Source organism: Microtus pennsylvanicus, chromosome 12 (assembly GCF_037038515.1).
Source record: "Microtus pennsylvanicus isolate mMicPen1 chromosome 12, mMicPen1.hap1, whole genome shotgun sequence".
Taxonomy (NCBI): Eukaryota; Metazoa; Chordata; class Mammalia; order Rodentia; family Cricetidae; genus Microtus; species Microtus pennsylvanicus.
The window spans coordinates 29748754-29767419 of record NC_134590.1 but is presented as its reverse complement, the minus strand read 5'-3'; the positions used below and the strand labels follow the sequence as shown (position 1 = coordinate 29767419).

The 18666-nt window shown below is 38.8% G+C and overlaps 1 protein-coding gene across 3 annotated transcripts in view; it reads right to left on the bottom strand.

The window, feature by feature from the left end:
- Window positions 1-1826: 1826 nt before the first annotated feature.
- Window positions 1827-18666, bottom strand: part of Nfxl1 (nuclear transcription factor, X-box binding like 1) — a 40814-nt gene continuing 23974 nt past the window's right edge. For all 3 annotated transcript variants that reach the window (XM_075943127.1, XM_075943125.1, XM_075943126.1), the window contains exons 13-23: window positions 18297-18417; window positions 17928-18087; window positions 16923-17014; window positions 13027-13048; window positions 12531-12671; window positions 11836-12002; window positions 10561-10630; window positions 6697-6801; window positions 4589-4675; window positions 3770-3823; window positions 1827-2634 (exon numbers count right to left, since the gene is read on the bottom strand). In XM_075943127.1, the coding sequence (XP_075799242.1) occupies window positions 2461-2634; window positions 3770-3823; window positions 4589-4675; window positions 6697-6801; window positions 10561-10630; window positions 11836-12002; window positions 12531-12671; window positions 13027-13048; window positions 16923-17014; window positions 17928-18087; window positions 18297-18417 (1193 nt within the window). In that variant the 3' untranslated portion in view covers window positions 1827-2460. The remainder of the gene's footprint in view (window positions 2635-3769; window positions 3824-4588; window positions 4676-6696; window positions 6802-10560; window positions 10631-11835; window positions 12003-12530; window positions 12672-13026; window positions 13049-16922; window positions 17015-17927; window positions 18088-18296; window positions 18418-18666) is intronic.

The following is an 18666-nucleotide window of genomic DNA, read 5'->3' as shown; positions in this document are numbered from 1 at the left end:
CAGGGACTCAGAAGGAAAGGACTCTATGGGCATCAATAAAGAACGTCAAAGGTGTGTTTCTTGAAAGGAAATAAAGTTCTGGAGATTTGGTGTTCAGATTCTACTTCCGACCAGAAAGCATTTTTCTGTGTTTAAAATCCTTAACATTAACAGCCCGAAATCAGCCAGGAGAGGGGCGCCTTTGATTGCAGCCAGGTGTGGTGACTGTGGCACCTTTGGTTCCAGCCAGGTGTGGTGACTGTGGCGCCTTTGGTTCCAGCCAGGTGTGGCGACTGTGGCGCCTTTGATTCCAGCACTCACTCTGATGTGGCAACAAAAGCAAGGACAATACAGCACACTAGGTAGGTGTTGGAGATGGTTTACACTGCAGTCCCTGGTGACTATCTCTTTCCTCCTTTTGCAGTCCCACACCGTCACCAGGGTTTTACCAGGAAATGTGGACAAAAGGCAACTTCACCTTGACCTAAGGTATCCACTTCCTCCTCACAGTCCCCGCATTCTTCTCAGACAGGAACTTCCGCAGCTTCTTCACTCCAGTCACTGGAGTCCCAGGTAACTAAATCACAATCCCCAGTGCTTGAACCTGGACCGCGCCCACGCCCAACTGTGTCCTCTGCTGCCCAAACTCCACCCCTAAATCACCCCTTAGTCTTTGTTCCTCACAACAGAGGCAAATGCAGAAACCCAAACAAGTCTCTTCCTTGCTTAAAACTGCTGGATGCTGTCCACTCTGACTAGAGTAAGACCCAAATTCTTTTTTTTTTTTTTTTTTGGTTTTTCGAGACAGGGTTTCTCTGTGGCTTTGGAGCCTGTCCTGGAACTAGCTCTGTAGACCAAATTCTTAACATGGTCTTTCCCCAACCCAGAACTGGCCTAAATAGAGTACTGCCCCCTCTCAATTTACATTTAACGTAAATTCTCATTTCTCAGCCCTTCTTTCTGATCTTCAGCTGTGCCAAATGAATCAAATTCCAAATTTAGTGACATTATTTACTGCTTTCCCTTCTCATAGACTTTCCCCTCAGTTTTCAGACAGGGTCACAGTTCAAACATCAAACTCTCTGAAGGACTTTCTCAACCTGAACTAGATCCCTTCCACCCTTCTATCATTTTCTATACTATTTCTCGTCTTGTTTTGTTTGGTTTATAAAGATTTATTAGGTGTTTTATGTGTAGTGTATGTGTTTTTTCTGCATACCACATGAATGCCTGGTGCCTGTGGAAGTTGGAAAAGAGCGTCAGATTCCCATGGGATTGGAGAATGAAGCTGACTGTGAGCTGCCATGTGGGTGCTAGAAATCAAACCTGAGTCCTCTGGAAGAACAGTGTTCTTAACTTTGAGCCATCTCTCCAGTACCATTTATTATTTTTTAACACCACTTATCACATGAAATCACACTCATTTTCTGTGAGTCTACTCTGCTTGCTCTTATGTAGATTTTACAATCTTTGGAGTGTTATTTAAAATGCACACTATCACTGCGAATAGTACTAATATTATTGTTCTTTTTCTGCAATATCACTAGAGTTTTAGCCATCAATACTAATTGTCTAACCTAAAACTAGGAGATCCTGAGTATTCTAAAATAAGAAATATTATTTATTACAAGTTTGGTATGAAAATTTTTAATGGAAATAATAATACAAAAATTAAATAGCAAAACTACTTTAAATGACTTACAAATCTATGTAATCTGGCTTACTGATTATTTCTCTATCAGTTTAATTTTATAAAGTTGATTGTTCCCAGCTATACTATATCAAGAACTGTGGCAAAGAGAAATGAAACGGTACATAAAGCTCACAACCCTGTGCTCGGCACATAATTGCTCAGAAATCTTAGTTTTCCTTTATTATCATCATCAAAAGATACATACAAGTTTTACCAAACATGCCAACTTCAGTTAAGCTTCTTGCACAAAAAACAGCCTCCTATAAGTAACCTAGTCGGGCATTTCTTTCCGTTTTCTGAGGAAAACAGTGTAAAATTTGCTTCAATGACCAATAAAATTCCTCTCTGATAAACTAATGTGGAATCTAATTATAAAGCCTTGTGTTAGAATTTCAGATTCTTTTATAGAATCATTTCTTTAAAAAAGTACAAAGTTCCATGATCAAGAAAAGTACCCGGTAAGTGACCAGAGAAATATCCCCGTTGCTGCGCAGATGGCTCAGTCTTATCTGAAGTCACAAAATGGATGGAGTACTGACCGGAAACCATCAGAGAAGAGACTGAGAAGTACGGTGCCAGCAGCTAAGCTCTCTGCTCTGACTTTAGATAGTATCTCACTGCCTCTGGTCACTAACTCAGATAAAGCTAAACATATAAAGCTAACTATAACCAGACAAGGACACAGAAAAATGTGAACGTGTCACGTTCTACAATTCACGTTTTCTAATACCTTAAGCTGAACATTCACTTAACTCCAGTCTGAGGTATATGAAAAGATGTAAAGATCATTAAGCCACACCATGGGCAATGTACCATACAAGCACTGCCCCCAAGAGCCCGAACACCGGGAAGAGGTAGGACTTATACTTCTGCCAGAGAGACAGCTCCTCTGCCACTTCATCTCTCCTCCTGTTCTTCTTCCGGCGACCCTTCAGCCTGTTTTCAAAAGCTTCCAGTTCAGCCTAAAGCAAAACAGTTCCATTTGTAGTAAATTCAAAGAATATACTGAATTGCAACTTTCTATTGAAATGAAAATTAAATTGAAATGAGAAATGTTGATAGTAACAGTATAATAAATATATTAATTTGATTTAAACAGAAATAAAGATCCTCTCATCTACTGCTGACTGTATTCAACAAACGAGTTTAGTTAGGTAAAAAACAGAACTGAGTGCCAATGAAGTGATTCCTTCAGACTGCAAGCCTGTCTTTGATATTAAACTGACTGACGTGCCACTGACTGAGTCAAAGGACACTAGAATGCAGACAATGGCTTTCTTAATTTAACTCCACTTTTTACCTCCAGAGCACCTTACTCAAAATGCAGAGATGCTCCACGTGTAATTTTAGCATTTTTATAATGCAGGAAATAAGAATTAGTGGCTTATATCACAGAAAGCCAACAAGTAAGGAATAAAAAGTTGTCTCAAGCCGGGCGGTGGTGGCGCACACCTTTAATCCCAGCACTCGGGAGGCAGAGGCAGGCAGATCTCTAGGAGTTCGAGACCAGCCTGATCTACAAGAGCTAGTTCCAGGATAGGCTCCAAAGCTACAGAAAAACCCTGTCTCGAAAAACCAAAATAAATAAATAAATAAATATTGCCTCAATTAGATTCTTTTATCAAATACTTTTTTCTTTAATGGGAAAAAATGTTTCATGCTTTAATGCAAGTGATTATTTTAGGAAGAACTGAAATCCAATTGTAAAAGAAGATAGCCTGGAGTGTCAGTCATCATCAAATGTTGGCTTTTATCCTCCTGGTAAGCACCAAGTTACTATACAATGATAATATAATGCACCACAGTCTACAGTAATTGACTAACCAATGACGACCATTAAGCAAATATGTATGTATTATCTACACAACATAGTTTAGCCTAACACACCGGCTACTGTAGTTCTAAGTTACACTTAAAAACTATCATTGAATTTGATTTAATATAAAAAGGTATTTGTCAACAAAACAAATCAGAATATTTCAAGTAGATTTTGATATAGAGAACAAACTCAATGCTGGGATGCATTTGGTTACTCTAGGCCACCCATGCTGCATGCAGAACAACTACAAGAGACAAGCCAGCCCGGCACTGAGGTACCTGCTGTCTTCGTTTTTCTTCTTCCAGAGCAGCGTTGGCTTCTGCTTCTTTAATCTATTTACATTTAAAAGTAAAATAAATAACTAGATATCAAATTCTTTGTAGCAGTCTGGCATCTTCCCACCCAGGCTCTACCAATCTAAAGCAACTTTTGGTAGCCTTACATTGGAAAGCCTATAAAGAAATATAAATATTACATTGAGAAGTTTTGACCAAGTTCCATTCCATCTAATAGATTCAGGGTAGTGAATATAATTTATATTTTTGTTATAATTTAAATAAACATTTCCTCTTACCAGCTATATGAGATTAGATCACAATTCAAATCATTAAGACTCTGAAATTAAAACACTTTAACTTTTCCTTAAGTTACCATATTAAGAATCAATTATTAATACCACATTTTCCTAGAGTAGAAACTGATCATTTCTCTCACATGCCTGTCTGGAAGGCAAGACTTTGAATCAAGGAAACCAATCATTTGTGGACTGGCTGGTTTGGCAGGCAGAATCAACACTAAAGACATCTCAAACTGCAAACCATCCCCAAATCTTATGTTTGCATTACTTTAGCCTAATTTTCAGGAGGCTAACAGTATCATTATAACAAATGGCTATGGGCCAGAGCAAGCACTAACGGATATAAAAGACAAAAAGTTTAGATACACAGCAAGCAATAAAACTACCTCAGGTCCAAAATAAGCCTATACAAGGAGCCTTCTTAACGTAAGCACAAGTGATTTTACTAATATGAAGAACTGGAACAAACTGTAGGGAAAAGGCCATTAGCGCATTAGGAGTAATCTTAATGAGACATCACCTCAGACGCTTTCCGCTTCATTTCCTTGCATGTTGCATCACACTCCACTGAAACCTGACTTTCACGTATTTTATTGCATGGCAATTCCTACAAGTAATAGAAATGGAAAATTTAGTCAATTGTTCTTTCAAATCACAACTATATACCAGCAAAGCTCACCTAACAGCTGAAGGTTATAAATATGCTACATGCACTAACATTATGTATCTTGATTCAAATGATTACTCCCTTATTTTATATCTTTTTCTGACTGGGGGTAGGTGCACTTGAATGTGGTACTCAGACACCAGAAGAAGGTGTGCCTGGAGCTGGAGTTACAGGATGCGTGTGGGATCTGCCATGGGGTACCCTGAAAGAGCGATATACTCTTAGCCACTGAACCAAAATAAACAGATCCCCTACTTCATTTAATTAAAATAATTAAAACCATAAAATTAAAATAATAAACTTAATAATTTATTATATGCCTCTATCAACTCAGCTGAACTTTATTTTTATCCTGCATATTTAATATTTTATCCTTTATATATTGTTGTTATTCTTCCAAAGCATCTAGGAAATGTTCTAGAGCAGTATTGTCCAACAGAGTTCTCTGGGACAAGGAAATGCTCTGGCTGTGCGCTGTCTGGGAGAGCATCAGCAACAACCTATGTTGACCGTACACTTGTGTGAGTATGCACAGTGCACCAAGACTCCTTATACACACATTTAGTGCTGCGAGCCAAAAACAGTCTGGGGCTTTCCTGAAGAATCATAGAGATTTCTTTCAACTATTAACATGTTTAAGTTCCTATGAAAATCCTTCACTGTCTAAGTACTGAATAGGAAACTAGACTTGGACAAGACCTGAGATTTCAGAAAACTGAAGACACATCCGGATTAAAAATAGTTTGGCAAATATTTTCTTATAAATGGGGTTAATTTAAATACAGACTAAATACAAATTTAAATGTGAATTTACCTACTATAAGAAAGTATAGTGAAAATTTATTTTAAAAAAAAGGAAATCCAAGAGCCACACAGAAGAAATTCAACAAATGTCTGTTGCATGGAAGAATAAAGAATTATGCAAAGAGAAACCAATTAGCTAAGGAAAGGACCACAAGAATACAATATAAGATGATACAGCTATAACTGCAGCATGCATGGTAAATCAAGTCAAATAAAGAAGGAGTCCCCTCTACCTGTTTGAAGTCACCAGAGAACTGAGTAAAAAATTCTTTTTCTTAACCGGTTTTTTTTTTTAATCCTGCGGTCTTTTGTTGTTTGTTTGTTTTTTTGCTGGCTTGGAACTCACTCTATAAACCTGGCTGGCCTCAAACTCAAAGATCCTCCTGCTTTTGCCTCCCGAGTGCTAGGATTAAAGGTGTGTGCCACCACTACCCAGCCTTAATTATTGTAGAATGATCTTTCTGGTCACTAAGTTTTCACCTGCTTATTCTTCCATTACTATCTTTTAACCAGGGCTGGAGATGGCTCAGAGGTTAAGACCACTGGCTGTTCTTCCAGAGGTCCTGAGTTCAATTCCCAGTAACCACATGGTGGCTCACAACCATCTGTAATGAGATATAGTGCCCTCTTCTAGCCTGCAGGTGTACATACAGAATCCTCTATACATAATATATAAAAAATTAACTTTTTAAAAAATATTTTATCCTACAATTACTTTTTTACAGTTTGAGTATTAATTAATGAGGCTTACTTTATGACTATAAAGTTTTTTCAAGGAACTATTTTCAAAGGAGAATACGACAGCAAATAAAAGCTTCATATAAAAAGGACAACAAACCTAATTCCAGACCATCTCCTACCCCAGGAACCCACCCCATCCTCTCACCAGCCCTTGCTCACACTTCAGTTCGGAGCACAGCAGTGCTATGCCAACAAAGGGCACCGTGCTTGAGCCAACAGAAAGCCATCTTTCATTCCTCTAAGTTACAAAAATTCGACTGCCAATGCTGAATTTTTAGACGAGCACTTACAGAAATAAATTGGCTTAGTTTAAATATAATGAAAAGATTCTAAAAACTAAAACCTTAAAATTAAAGCCAAAGAACTACCAACACACAAACCAAAGCAACAGGAATTCTATCATTTAAAATACTTACTCGTTTTATTCTTTTACAAGGGCATCTAAGTTTTACCTTCTGGTTACAATTAAGGGGGCATTCACCAGGATGACACATCTCTTTGCATCTATGGCCACAAGGAAGCTAAAGTTTTAAAAAAAAAAAAAAAGGCAACTGGTCATTTCCATTTTGGTCATACTCTACTTGTCCTTTTTCCCTAGCGGCTATTTTAAGAGTGTCACACATAGTGCCAATTAACCCTGAATAATGAATGGACTGATCCTTTAAATTTTTTTTAGACAGATTATTATAATTATTTATACAAATTATTTTTTATTGAGCTCTACATTTTTCTCTGCTCCCCTCCCTGTACACAAATTATTTTTATTAGAAAATTTTAACGTTCTCAATCTCCACTTCAAGTGTAAATGTCACTGTCACCCTACAGCCAGGTGACTAAGCCAATGAAGGTAAGCAAGCTTAAGTGCTGTGTGCCTTAAAGCACGTCCTTTCTCCGAGGAGCCCTGGGGCAACAACGCAAGCCATGAGTGACAGGTCAGGCGCAGGCTACCGTGGACTGCTGAGTGTACACAGAGAGCCCAGGAGTACTGCCTCTTCCTTATACTGTTGAAACATGAGGAAGGGGGATTCTAATCATTGTCACAACTGCTCAGCCTTTCATTCTGTTTACCCTTAACACACCTTAATACGTATAATTTAGGTTGTCAAGACAACTCAGTAAGCGCCATGGTATTTAGTTATCTTTAATTATTTGCTGTCTCTCTATCCTGAATGTTTTCACGTGAAACATTCTCTTCTACTCAAATCTTGCACTTCAGTTTGAACTCCATGACTCTAAAGGGCAAAGGAAATAAAGAAATACAAAACCACTGAAGGAGCCATGACTCCAGTGTGGCCCTCATTCTTCACCGCTCTACTCCAATGCACTGGAGGTTGATGAAAGGGTGGAAAGCACTGGTCCTATGTCACGCCTTCCTGATACTAAAAGTCTTCACACTTTCCAGAACGCCACTGCTAGCATGCAGGTCTCTTTCGCTGGCTGGGTCTTCTGAACCCTAATTATACATGTCTTCCTCAAATCCATCATTTGACTTTGCCATCTCATCTAACAGTCCACGATGCTCTTGCCTGCCCCCCAACCCATAACTCATGAACTAAGGACCTACCCAGTTCCCTATTTCTTTTACAATTGTTTATATAAATTACTTTATTAGAAATTTTTAATGTTCTTAGTCTACACTTCAAGAGTTGATATCATAGTCTGGCTACATATGCTATTCCAGTGTCCTGCCTTATGTCTATAGACATAAGACAAGTGTCTAGACCCAAGGTGAAGCAGTCAAGGAGACAAGGCAGGATTAATGTCTCACTGTAGAGACCAATTCCTTCACAGAACCTGGCCATCTGAATGCCTGGCTATAAGGCATTTCCTTCAGACTCTGTACCCCAACACCCAATGTCCTCCCTAAGATATGCCCCCAACCTCACTCTTTCTATAAGTTACTCAAAACTAGCTCTGCAGCTTGCAACTAGAAGTGAAACTTGTTCACTAGTCCAGCGGTGCTGGTGTGTCCACCAAGCACCCAAAGGCCAAAAGGGATATGCCACAGTCCTGAAGAGACACCCACTCGCTGCTGATCAGGAGTAAAATTGTAAGACACACACACAAAAAGCAATTTTTTAAAAATTGATAATGTAAGTATTAGCAAAAATGGGTAACAATAGAAACTTTCACATAACAAAAGTATGAAAATGTGATAATTTTCCATAACTGGAAAATTCACTGTCAATAAATTGGTACATAAAATCATTTTAGAAATCAATTCAATATCATTTATTAAGGTTGAAATTAAACAAACGTTCTCTGTGGGCAAGGAATTGCACCACTTCTATGTGCCTATAGGAACCTACGCATACACAAAGCAGCATCTGTTCATAGCAGTGTTGTCTTAGTTAGGGTTTCTAGTGCTGCAACAAACACAATGACCAAAAAGCAAGTTGGGGAGGAAAGGATTTATTAGGCTTACATTTCCATACTGCAAATCCCAAAAGCGTATGCTTTTAAAATACTAAGCAGCCGGGAGGTGGTGGCGCACGCCTTTAATCCCAGCACTCGGGAGGCAGAGGCAGGCGGATCTCTGTGAGTTCGAGACCAGCCTGGTCTACAAAAGCTAGTTGCAGGACAGGCTCCAAAACCACAGAGAAACCCTGTCTCGAAAAAAAAAAAAATACTAAGCAGTGTTTCTGTAGCTACACATACCTGCAGCAAGACCTATAAATATAAGGCAAGTGACATGGCTCAACAGATCAAACTGCTCAGACTTGCTGACAAAGCCTGACAATGAGTTTGGATTTCCAGAGCCTATGTACAGGTGGAGAAGACCAACACCACAGAGCTGTCTCTGTCTTCCACACATGTATCCTGGCACATAAGCACCCCTGCCCAATAAAAATTTTACAGTAAGTGGTGGTAACATTTAAAATAGAGGGAAAAAATGCATAAGAAATGCATTCAGGACAAGACATGGACAGACTTTGGAGATACCAACAATGCTTTCTTTTTGAGGGTGGAATTATAAAATATTGACTTCCTAGCTGTATTAAATAATATATATGCTATGCACATATACATGACATTTCATTTTTAAAATATTATTTCAAAAACCTGTAAATAAAAAAAAATCATACACCCAAATTAACCATACCCAAAGTCATGAACTTAATGGACTCATAAACAAAATTAGCATTCAAAATGGAAGCTGTAAGGCTTCACATTAAATTTTACACCTTCAGTGTTGAATATATTCTATGGGCTTATCCAGGGCCAAAACAAACAAAATTTCAGGACAGAATTGGAACTAGAAAAACAATTAGCTTCATATTCTCCTCACTCAGAACCCATGTTCATCATCTACATTCACTCCTTCCATGTCCCTTCAGTGTTTCTTGTTCCCTTTTTACATCCTACTGGACCTACGTGATAGTTCCCTTTTTATATCCTACTGGACCTACGTGATACTTCCCTTTTTATATCCTACTGGACCTACATGATACTCCCCTTTTCAAAATTAAATATATACATGTACACATATGCACCTTGTTTTGTTTTTATAATCTACTACCACCTGTGGCTCACAGTTTTAATCTGTATTTTGAATCCTATTTTAGACAGTAAGCACTGAGTCAATACTTTCTGCAGTAAAATCTATAAGCTAGTTTTAAAACAGTTCCCTAAAAACAAAAATAAAAGTCACTTCTTGTACTAAGCCTCTAAACCCCTGTGGTGGTTTGAAAGAAAATGGCCCCCAAAGGGAGTGACACTATTGGGAGGTATGGCCTTGCTGGAGGAAGTATGTCACTGTGGAGGTGGGCTTTGAGATCTCCTATATGCTCAAGATACCACTCAGTGTCTCAGACTTCTTCCTGATGCCTGTGAGACAGAGGACTCTTGGCTATTTCTCCAGCACCATGTCTGCCTGCACACCGCATGTACCACCATGATGAACATGGACTGAACCTCTGAAGTATTAAGAGAGTCATCACAACTGAACGCTTTCCTGTATAAGAGTGATGGTGGTCACAGCAATAGAAACCCTAACTAAAACAGCCTACGTCTTTGGGCAGTGGTGGTGCACACTTTTAATCCCAGCACCTGGGAGGAAGAGGTAGATGGATCTCTGTGACTTCGGGGTCAGCCTGGTCTACAAAAGCTAGTTCCAGGACAGCTAGGGCTGTTACACAGAGAAACCCTGTCTCAAGTAACAAAACAACAAAGTTTCTAGTGGGCCCAGCCAGGAACTGAACTGAGGCAGTAAACAAGGAGAAAACCCAGAGGGAACAATGTCCAAGGACATTAAACTTAAAAGACCAACTACAGCTTACCTCTTTGGGGCACTGGTTTTTGCAACAACTAAGGAGATTCTTTTCATTTATATCAGCTGTGGCTATTTTTCTAAAAATAGGAAAAAAATTTTATGACATTTAAACCAAAGTCCATTTTTTTTGTACATTTTCTAAGCATTCATGATTTCAAATACATCTATAAAAGCATCATAATTCATTTTTTCATAGAACATTTAAGTTATGTCCATAACAATTATGCTAGGGTACCATGGGGGCTAAAGAGATGACTCGGCAGGCAGAGGCATGTGCTGCACAAGCCTGACGCTCTAGCTCAATCTGCAGATCCCACTTAAAGGGAGAGGAGAGAAATGACTCCAAAGAGTTGTCCTCTGACCTCCACACGTGCCATGGCATGCAAAGGTGTGCACATGCAAAAGTGTGTGTGTGTACGTGTGGTGTGTGTGTGTGTGAGAGAGGGGGGGGTGCGCAAACACACACAAATAGTAATAAAATTCTGAAAGAAAAATACTCAAGAACAGGAAAATTGAATAGGTTTCTAAAATGTATATGTAACTACTTTGAAAAACTATTACAAAAATAAACTTGAAAAACATATCCAGCAAGTGATTTCAAAGCAAAGTAAGCAGTTCAAAATTAACCATGAGCTGTCATTGTACCAAAAAGTTGGAAAATGCTGACAAACAGATGGGAACATGTCTAAGAGAGTCGGAAGCTAGTTGGCAGGTACTCTCACGAGCCTGATTTTTCAGAAGTCTAAGGTAAGAGTGGCAACCACACATGGTAAATTATGTTAGATCTATCAAGATGACAATAGCAATTTCCCCCCTCTACATAATATACATAGATTTAGGTAATAAAAAAAGACAAAGCAAATACTACTATGATAAATGCTATAAATTTTTTTTAATAATAAAGACCTACCTTTTAAAAATATAAGTCAAAAAATATACCTAAGTAGCTATCAACTAGGCAAATTTCTATCCAAAACATTTCTAGGTTTACACCATCATTTATATGTTCTTCCATAAGAGGGCTCTAAACTTCTGAAAGCAGTGATACAAGTTTTTCCTAGCCCAATCTTCTACAAACCCCAAGAGAGAATGAAGCAAGATTTGGCTGGCTGATACAAGAGCAAGGCACTGGAGGTGAGGCTGCAGCTCCTCCTTTCAGGTCCGCGCTGAAGTTCAGTCACCAGAGTCTCAGCAACACACAATGCTTTTTAAGTATTCTACAAGATTCTTCCAGAGACGTCAGTGATAATCGTCATTAAAGGAGCATATTCTGGCTACTTACCTACATTCCACATAGAGGCTTGTGATCTTACAGTGACATTTTAATCTGAGCATCTGAACACAGGGAGGACATATTCCAGGGTGACAAGGCAAAACACATGGGTGAGGACAACCCAGAGGTCGTGGCTTAGAGCATCCTTCTTCACACTGAAGGCATTCTGGGCCAGCCTAAAAATAACAAAGAAATAAATCACCAAAATATCTAACATTTCCACATATTAAGGTTACAAATGGTAGGTGACCCCTCTAAAATGAAGTACTTCAGTCTCAGAAGTACAAATAATAGGGCTTGAGAGATTACTCAGCAGCACAGGGCTTGCAGAATAATCCCAGCACTCATGTAAAAGCCAGGTATGGAGGCGTGTATCTCTATCAACCACACTGCAGAGGCAGGGACAGGAGGAGCCCTGGGTCCTGCTAATCAGTTGCTCTAGCCAACTGGAAAGTTCCAGGTTCAGTGAGATACCCTGTCTCAAAAAAATGTGACCAGGCGGTGGTGGCGCACGCCTTTAATTCCAGCACTTGGGAGGCAGAGGTAGACAGATCTCTGTGAGTTCGAGGCCAGCCTGGTCTACAACAGCTAGGCCCAGGACAGGGAGGGAGGGAAGGAGGGAGGAAGGAAAAAAAAGGTAGGTAACATATTTGGGGTATTCAAGATTACAGTCATTATTCATGTTTCCATCCTAAGAATGTTACCTTATTTTTGACAGTAGAGTCATCAACTTCAGTCACTTCGTGGCATTCTTTCATACATGTATGATTTTGACAGTGCAACATTCTTCCACAAAGTCTCTTGCAAGAATAGGGTCCTACAGCATGGCATGGTAGAGGACTCACCTTAAAAATAAAAATAAGAAATAGCCAACTAGCACAATACACACGTCTACACAAAACTTTCTGGTCTTGCATTTCCAAAGTGACTGATCTGAGATCAATTTTCACAGTGGTCTAACATTTTTCCACTAATATTTCTATCAAAACTAAGCACGTATCAAGACATTCCTCTAAGCACCTATTAATGAGAGGAAAATTGAACACACAGAGGCTAATTCCCACATAAGGCAGAGTATACAGTTTAGCTGACTATCCTGGGCAGTCTGTACAAGCCCGAGACAGTAAATTACTTCTAACAACTCCAGGGCAAAGTGATAAAGACTACAAACTAAACTTAAAGATTATACCTATAACTCACCTCATGCTTCCCCAGACATTCCCTGTAAAAAAAAAATAAAAAGAAAACATTTGAGATTCTTTTTTGCTTTTTGGGTTTTTGTTTGTCTTTTGGGTTTTTGTTTGCTTTGTTTGTTTGTTTGGTTGGTTTTGGTTTTGTTTTTCAAGAAAGGTTTCTCTGTGAAACAGAGTCCTAGCTGTCCTGGAACTCATTCTGTAGACCAGGCTGGCTTTGAACTCACTGAGCTCTGTCTACCTCGGCCTCCCAAGTGCTGATGAATTAAAGGCGTGCACCACCACTGCCCGGCTATTTATAGATTCTTTAAGAAGGGTGTCTGAGGGCTGGAGAGGTGGCTCAGCGGTTAAGAGCACTGACTGTTCTTCCAGAGGTCCTGAGTTCAATTCCCAGCGACCACATGGTGGCTCAAAACCATCTGTAATGAGATCTGGCGCCCTCTTCTGGCCTGCAGGCATACAGGGAGGCAGACTGTTGTATACATAATAAATAAAATCATTTAAAAAAAAAAAAAGAAGGGTGTCTGAAACAAATATGCTTACTACACTAGCTTTTATTAAGTTATAAACAAACAAACAACTTTGAAATAAGCAATTACAGTAGCAGTAGAGTATAAAGTTGATTTACCCCAGCTAATTCTTTGCAAAAGACTAGCAGTGAGCAACTGGGACATGAAACTTATTTTCACTGGCACAAACAGAAATAAAATAAATATAACTGTACAGCTGAAAAACACAAACAAAAAAAACTACACAATGCTGAGGAGAAAACTTAAGGGTTTAAATAAAGATTCCATGCTTAAAAACAGGAACGGTATTATATTAGGGTAAATTTTTTTTTCTCAACTTCATCTATATTCAAAACAATTCCAAGACCTCATCCAAACTCAATCGTGGTAGTACACCACTGTAACTCCAGTACTCAGACTTAAAGAGTATAAGGAGTTTAAGGCCAGTACGAACTCTACAGTGAGTTCCTACAAAGCTAGGTCAAGGCCAGTCTGTGCTGCATGGTACTCTGGCTCAAAAAAACCAAAACAAAGGGGGCTGGAGAGATGGCTCAGAGGTTAAAAGCATTGCCTGCTCTTCCAAAGGTCCTGAGTTCAATTCCCAGCAACCACAAGGTGGCTCACAACCATCTGTAATGGGGTCTGACCTTCAGGCATACACACAGACAGAATATTATATACATAATAAGTAAATATTTTTCTAAAAGAATCAAAGTAACAAAATCCTAATATCTAATCCAAAGTCCACATGAAAAAAAATCAGCAGACATGAAACAGCCAACACAACCTTGATGAAGAGCAAAGCTAAAGAGTTAACATCCACTGACAGGTACAATACTTACTACAAAGATAGACTGTTCAGACTATGTGGTAGTGATGAAAAAACAGATAAATTAGTGAACTAAAACAAAGAGTCCAGAATTAGGTCTATACAAATAAAATCAGGTGATCTATGACAAAGAAAAGGCAAATTACAGGAGGAATATTCTTTTCAACAAGTAGTAATGTTGAAACAAATTTATATCCACTTTAAGACAGAGAGACATTACACCTTTGACAACCAACTCAAAATGGATTGCAGACCTAAATACAAAACACAGGATAAGATCTAAATAATCTTGAGTTTCATATTACTTTTTAGACACAATGCCAAGAGCACGACCCATAAAAGGAAACAGGTGAGTTCTAATTTACTAAACTAAAAATGTCTGTTCAGCAAAGAACCTGATAGAAAGGAGACAGATGAGTAAACTACATTTGGAAAACATATCTGGTAAGCAATACAAAGAACTCTTGTGCTTAACAACAGACAGAAAACAAAACCCAATCAGAAAATGGGCAAAAGAACTGAACAAAGATAAATCTTATCGAAATGACCAACAGATGCTGAACAGACATGTGAAAAGTTGCCTGGCATCAGGTCATTAGGAAGCTGTAAATTAACCAACAGTACCTCCATGCATCTACAAAATGGCTAAAATGCTGACAGTGCACTATGCGAATGAGATGCAGAGCAGGAAGTCCACCACTAACACCGATGAGACCGCAAACTGGTGTGCCACGTTGGTAGCTAATCTGAGAGCTTTTTAAATAGCTAAACATCAACTCACCATACTATCCAGCGGTTACACTCCTAAGTTTTAATTCAAATGAGTTAAAAGTTATACTTACACAGATATTTGCACATAAACATCTACAGCAGTTTTATTTTTTATTAAAAACAACCAAAATGTCCTTCCATAGGTAAATGGGTGAGATCACCCATGCGTGCGTGGCCAACATAAACTGGAGTTAGTAAAGAAAAAAAGATGCACAAAGCTGAGAGTGGGTGGGACGGTGGGGATGGATCTGGTAGGAGCTGGAGAAGGATGGGAGGAGAATATCATCAAACTACTGTGCATAACATTCTCAAAGAATAAAATATTATATTAAAAAAGACAACTACACCTGGTCTACAAGAGCTAGTTCCAGGACAGGAACCAAAAAAGCTACGGAAAAACCCTGTCTCGAAAAATCCACAAAAAAAAAAAAGACAACTACAGGATGTCCAGGAAGTGCAATAATGTTATCCAGTGATTAAAAAGAAGCAAGGTATCAAAGCATGAAAAAAATAAAGTGTAACCTAAATGTATAAGCTAAGCGAAAAAGAGGCCAGTATGAAATGGATTCGGACTCCCAACTACTGTGTATGATGCTCTGGAACAGACAAAAACAAGCACAGAAAAGCCCAGGGTGAGAAGCTTCAATTCTAACCAACATTTGAAGAATTCACACTAATCCTTAAAGAGAAGTATTTCCCAACTTTTTCAGAGAATCTAGTACTTCCACAATTATAAAACCGGGGGGGGGACACCATAAGAATACAGGTAATATTCAATACTAATACTGCAAAATTAATGTAGATTTTTTTGACTTTTTTCTTTTTCTTTTTTAAAAAATGAATAGGACTTCACTATGTCAACTTCTCACTGGAACTCAACTCACTCACTAGATAGCCCAGGCTGGCCTTAAACTTATAATAATCTTCTGCTCAGATTACAGGCATATTTACCACACTTAGGGTTCTTTAAGTCTTTACTTAAAAAAAAATTATTCAATTATTATGTGTGTGGGTATTTTGCAAAGATATACATGTGTACCATGTGTGTCCCTGGTGACCAGAGACCAGAAGGTATTAGATTCCTTAAAAGTAAAGTTAGAGACAGTTCTTGTAAGCAGCTATATGGGTCCTGGGAACCAAGTCTGGATCCTCTGAAAGAGCAGAACTGCTCTTAATCACTGAGCTATCTCTCCAACCTGTTCAAAAACTTAACATATGACTAAACTGTTGATGTGGAACCTTAGTTGTTGTTAATAATATCTGTTATGTCTCAGAACTGTTTCCTTTTCTTCTTTAAACCACAGCCTCTGCTTAAAGTATGAAACATTAAAGGATTCTCCATTCTTCCAGGTTCAGTTTCTTAAAACTCAATCTCTACCATTCCCTGATCCATCCAGGAAATTTTGCTTGGATTTCCAATACTTCCTTCACACACTCGCCTTTGAGTTTACCATCTAAACCTAGCTAGCCGTTTTCAGAAACATTGCATTTTAGCATGAGAATCACCAGGCTAAGTAACAAATAATGCGTCTCTTGGAAATGTTTTCCTAATTGTCGGTACCTGTTGCTGCAAAGGAAACTAAGGATAGTGCACTCAAGCGCAAGGAAAACACAAAGAGAGACATGCATAGGAAGCTTAGCATCATAGCAACCAAAAACAAGAAAGAATGAACTACAACAAGGAGACTATAGTATATAGGTCAGGCATGAAATATAAAACTTAAAAAGTGAAGAAGGTGAAGTTCATACTATGTCAGAAACATTTTTTTTAAAGCTTTAAACTCTGGTTCTTACACAGGAATAGGAACTTGACATGGAGGACAAGGCAATGCAGTCTGAATAAACGCTGGCTCGGCTGGTTGTTCCCACGGGCCCATAGGCTGATGCTAGGAGTAAAACGCAATACACTGTCAAGTCAGAAGGGCGATCCCATGCAGCCTTCGGAAGAAACTAGAGAAATAGTTGTTGTGGATCTTTTGCTCACACAGGCTGAACTAGATCCAACTACTCAACAAATGCTTACTGAAACATTCTATTCCATCTGCATTGTGAAGATTATTTCTCTCTACATACACCCAATATTAAAAATTAAGGCAGATATCAGTTTAAAAGCTAAAACTGAGGCAGCATAGTCTCCTTAACCTCTTGTGAGCCAAAAGCAAAATAAGAAACATTTAAACTCCAGTATCCACCATAGTCTCTATGTTCCTCATCACCTAGAACTTTACATATAACCAGGGTTCTAAATAAAGTAAATTAATAATTATCTATATCGGGGTGGAGAGATGGTTCAGAGGTTAAGAGCATTGACTGCTCTCCCGAATATCCTGAGTTCATTTCCCAGCAACCACACAGTGGCTCACAACCATCTATAATGAGATCGATGCCCTCTTCTAACATTGCATACATAATAAATAAATATATCTTTAAAAATAAATAAATACATAAACAAATAAGTATATCCCTAGCCATGTTTGAAGGAAAACTGGTAAATTAATCTAAATATCATAATTATCATACTATATTTCCAAATACTTATTAGTCACATCCTCCCATCTTCCTCCTGGTACTAGAGAATGAACCCTGGACCTTGGAGATACTGGGAAGGTCTCCACCATTGAACAATACACCAGCCTTTCCAAGTTTTTTAAGACAAAAGACCAAGTCTTGTCTTCTTCACCCCCAGATCCGAGTAGAAAGCTTAATGCTCTAAAGACACCCTTATTTGTTGCTTGTTAAATAATCACTGAAGAAAACACAGCCCACAGGCAAGTAGGAACTCTTCACCACTGTTCTTACCTTGCCAGTCTGCCTCACTAATGCTTGATCATGACATGAAGCAGGACACAAGTGCCCACATTTCTCTAACATTTTTTGGCAAGGTTGATGACATGGTGGACATGAGCCAAAGTGACAGCGATGTTTTTCTTGACTTGTATGATGACATGTTGGTGGTCGACTAAATCAGAAAGTTTTTAAGTTATTTTTGACAACTGAACAATACATCTGAAGTGCAATTATTTATATAACTTCCAAAATCATAGAAAAGTCTATGCTATGAATGTTGTTTGAAAACACTAACACAAAATAAAATTAGAATACTACCAAAAGTCAGTAGAATTTAAAGGTGAAGGCATCAGATGTCAGGGTGTAGAGAGTTTCACCAACCTGCACAGTTCTTTGCACTTGGGTGGCCTTGTGGTTCGCTCTCGGCCACAGGGCACTGTCACCTTGGCCTTCCCACAGCTGCACCTCACTTCTACAGTTTCTGGGCATGGATAGCAACTGCCTGAGGAAAAAGATCCAATACTTTAATAAAAGACACTGACAGACTTACCAAAATGCACATCAAGAATTTATCAATAAACTTAATGCATTTGTACAATGCACAATGAGACAGCCTGCCATTAGAAAGCAGCAGTTCAGCCAGGCAGTGGTGACACACAACTTTAATCCCAGCATTAGGGAAGCAGAGGCAGGCGGATCTCTGAGTTCGAGGCCAGCCTGCTCTACAGGAGCTAGTTCCAGGACAGGTTCC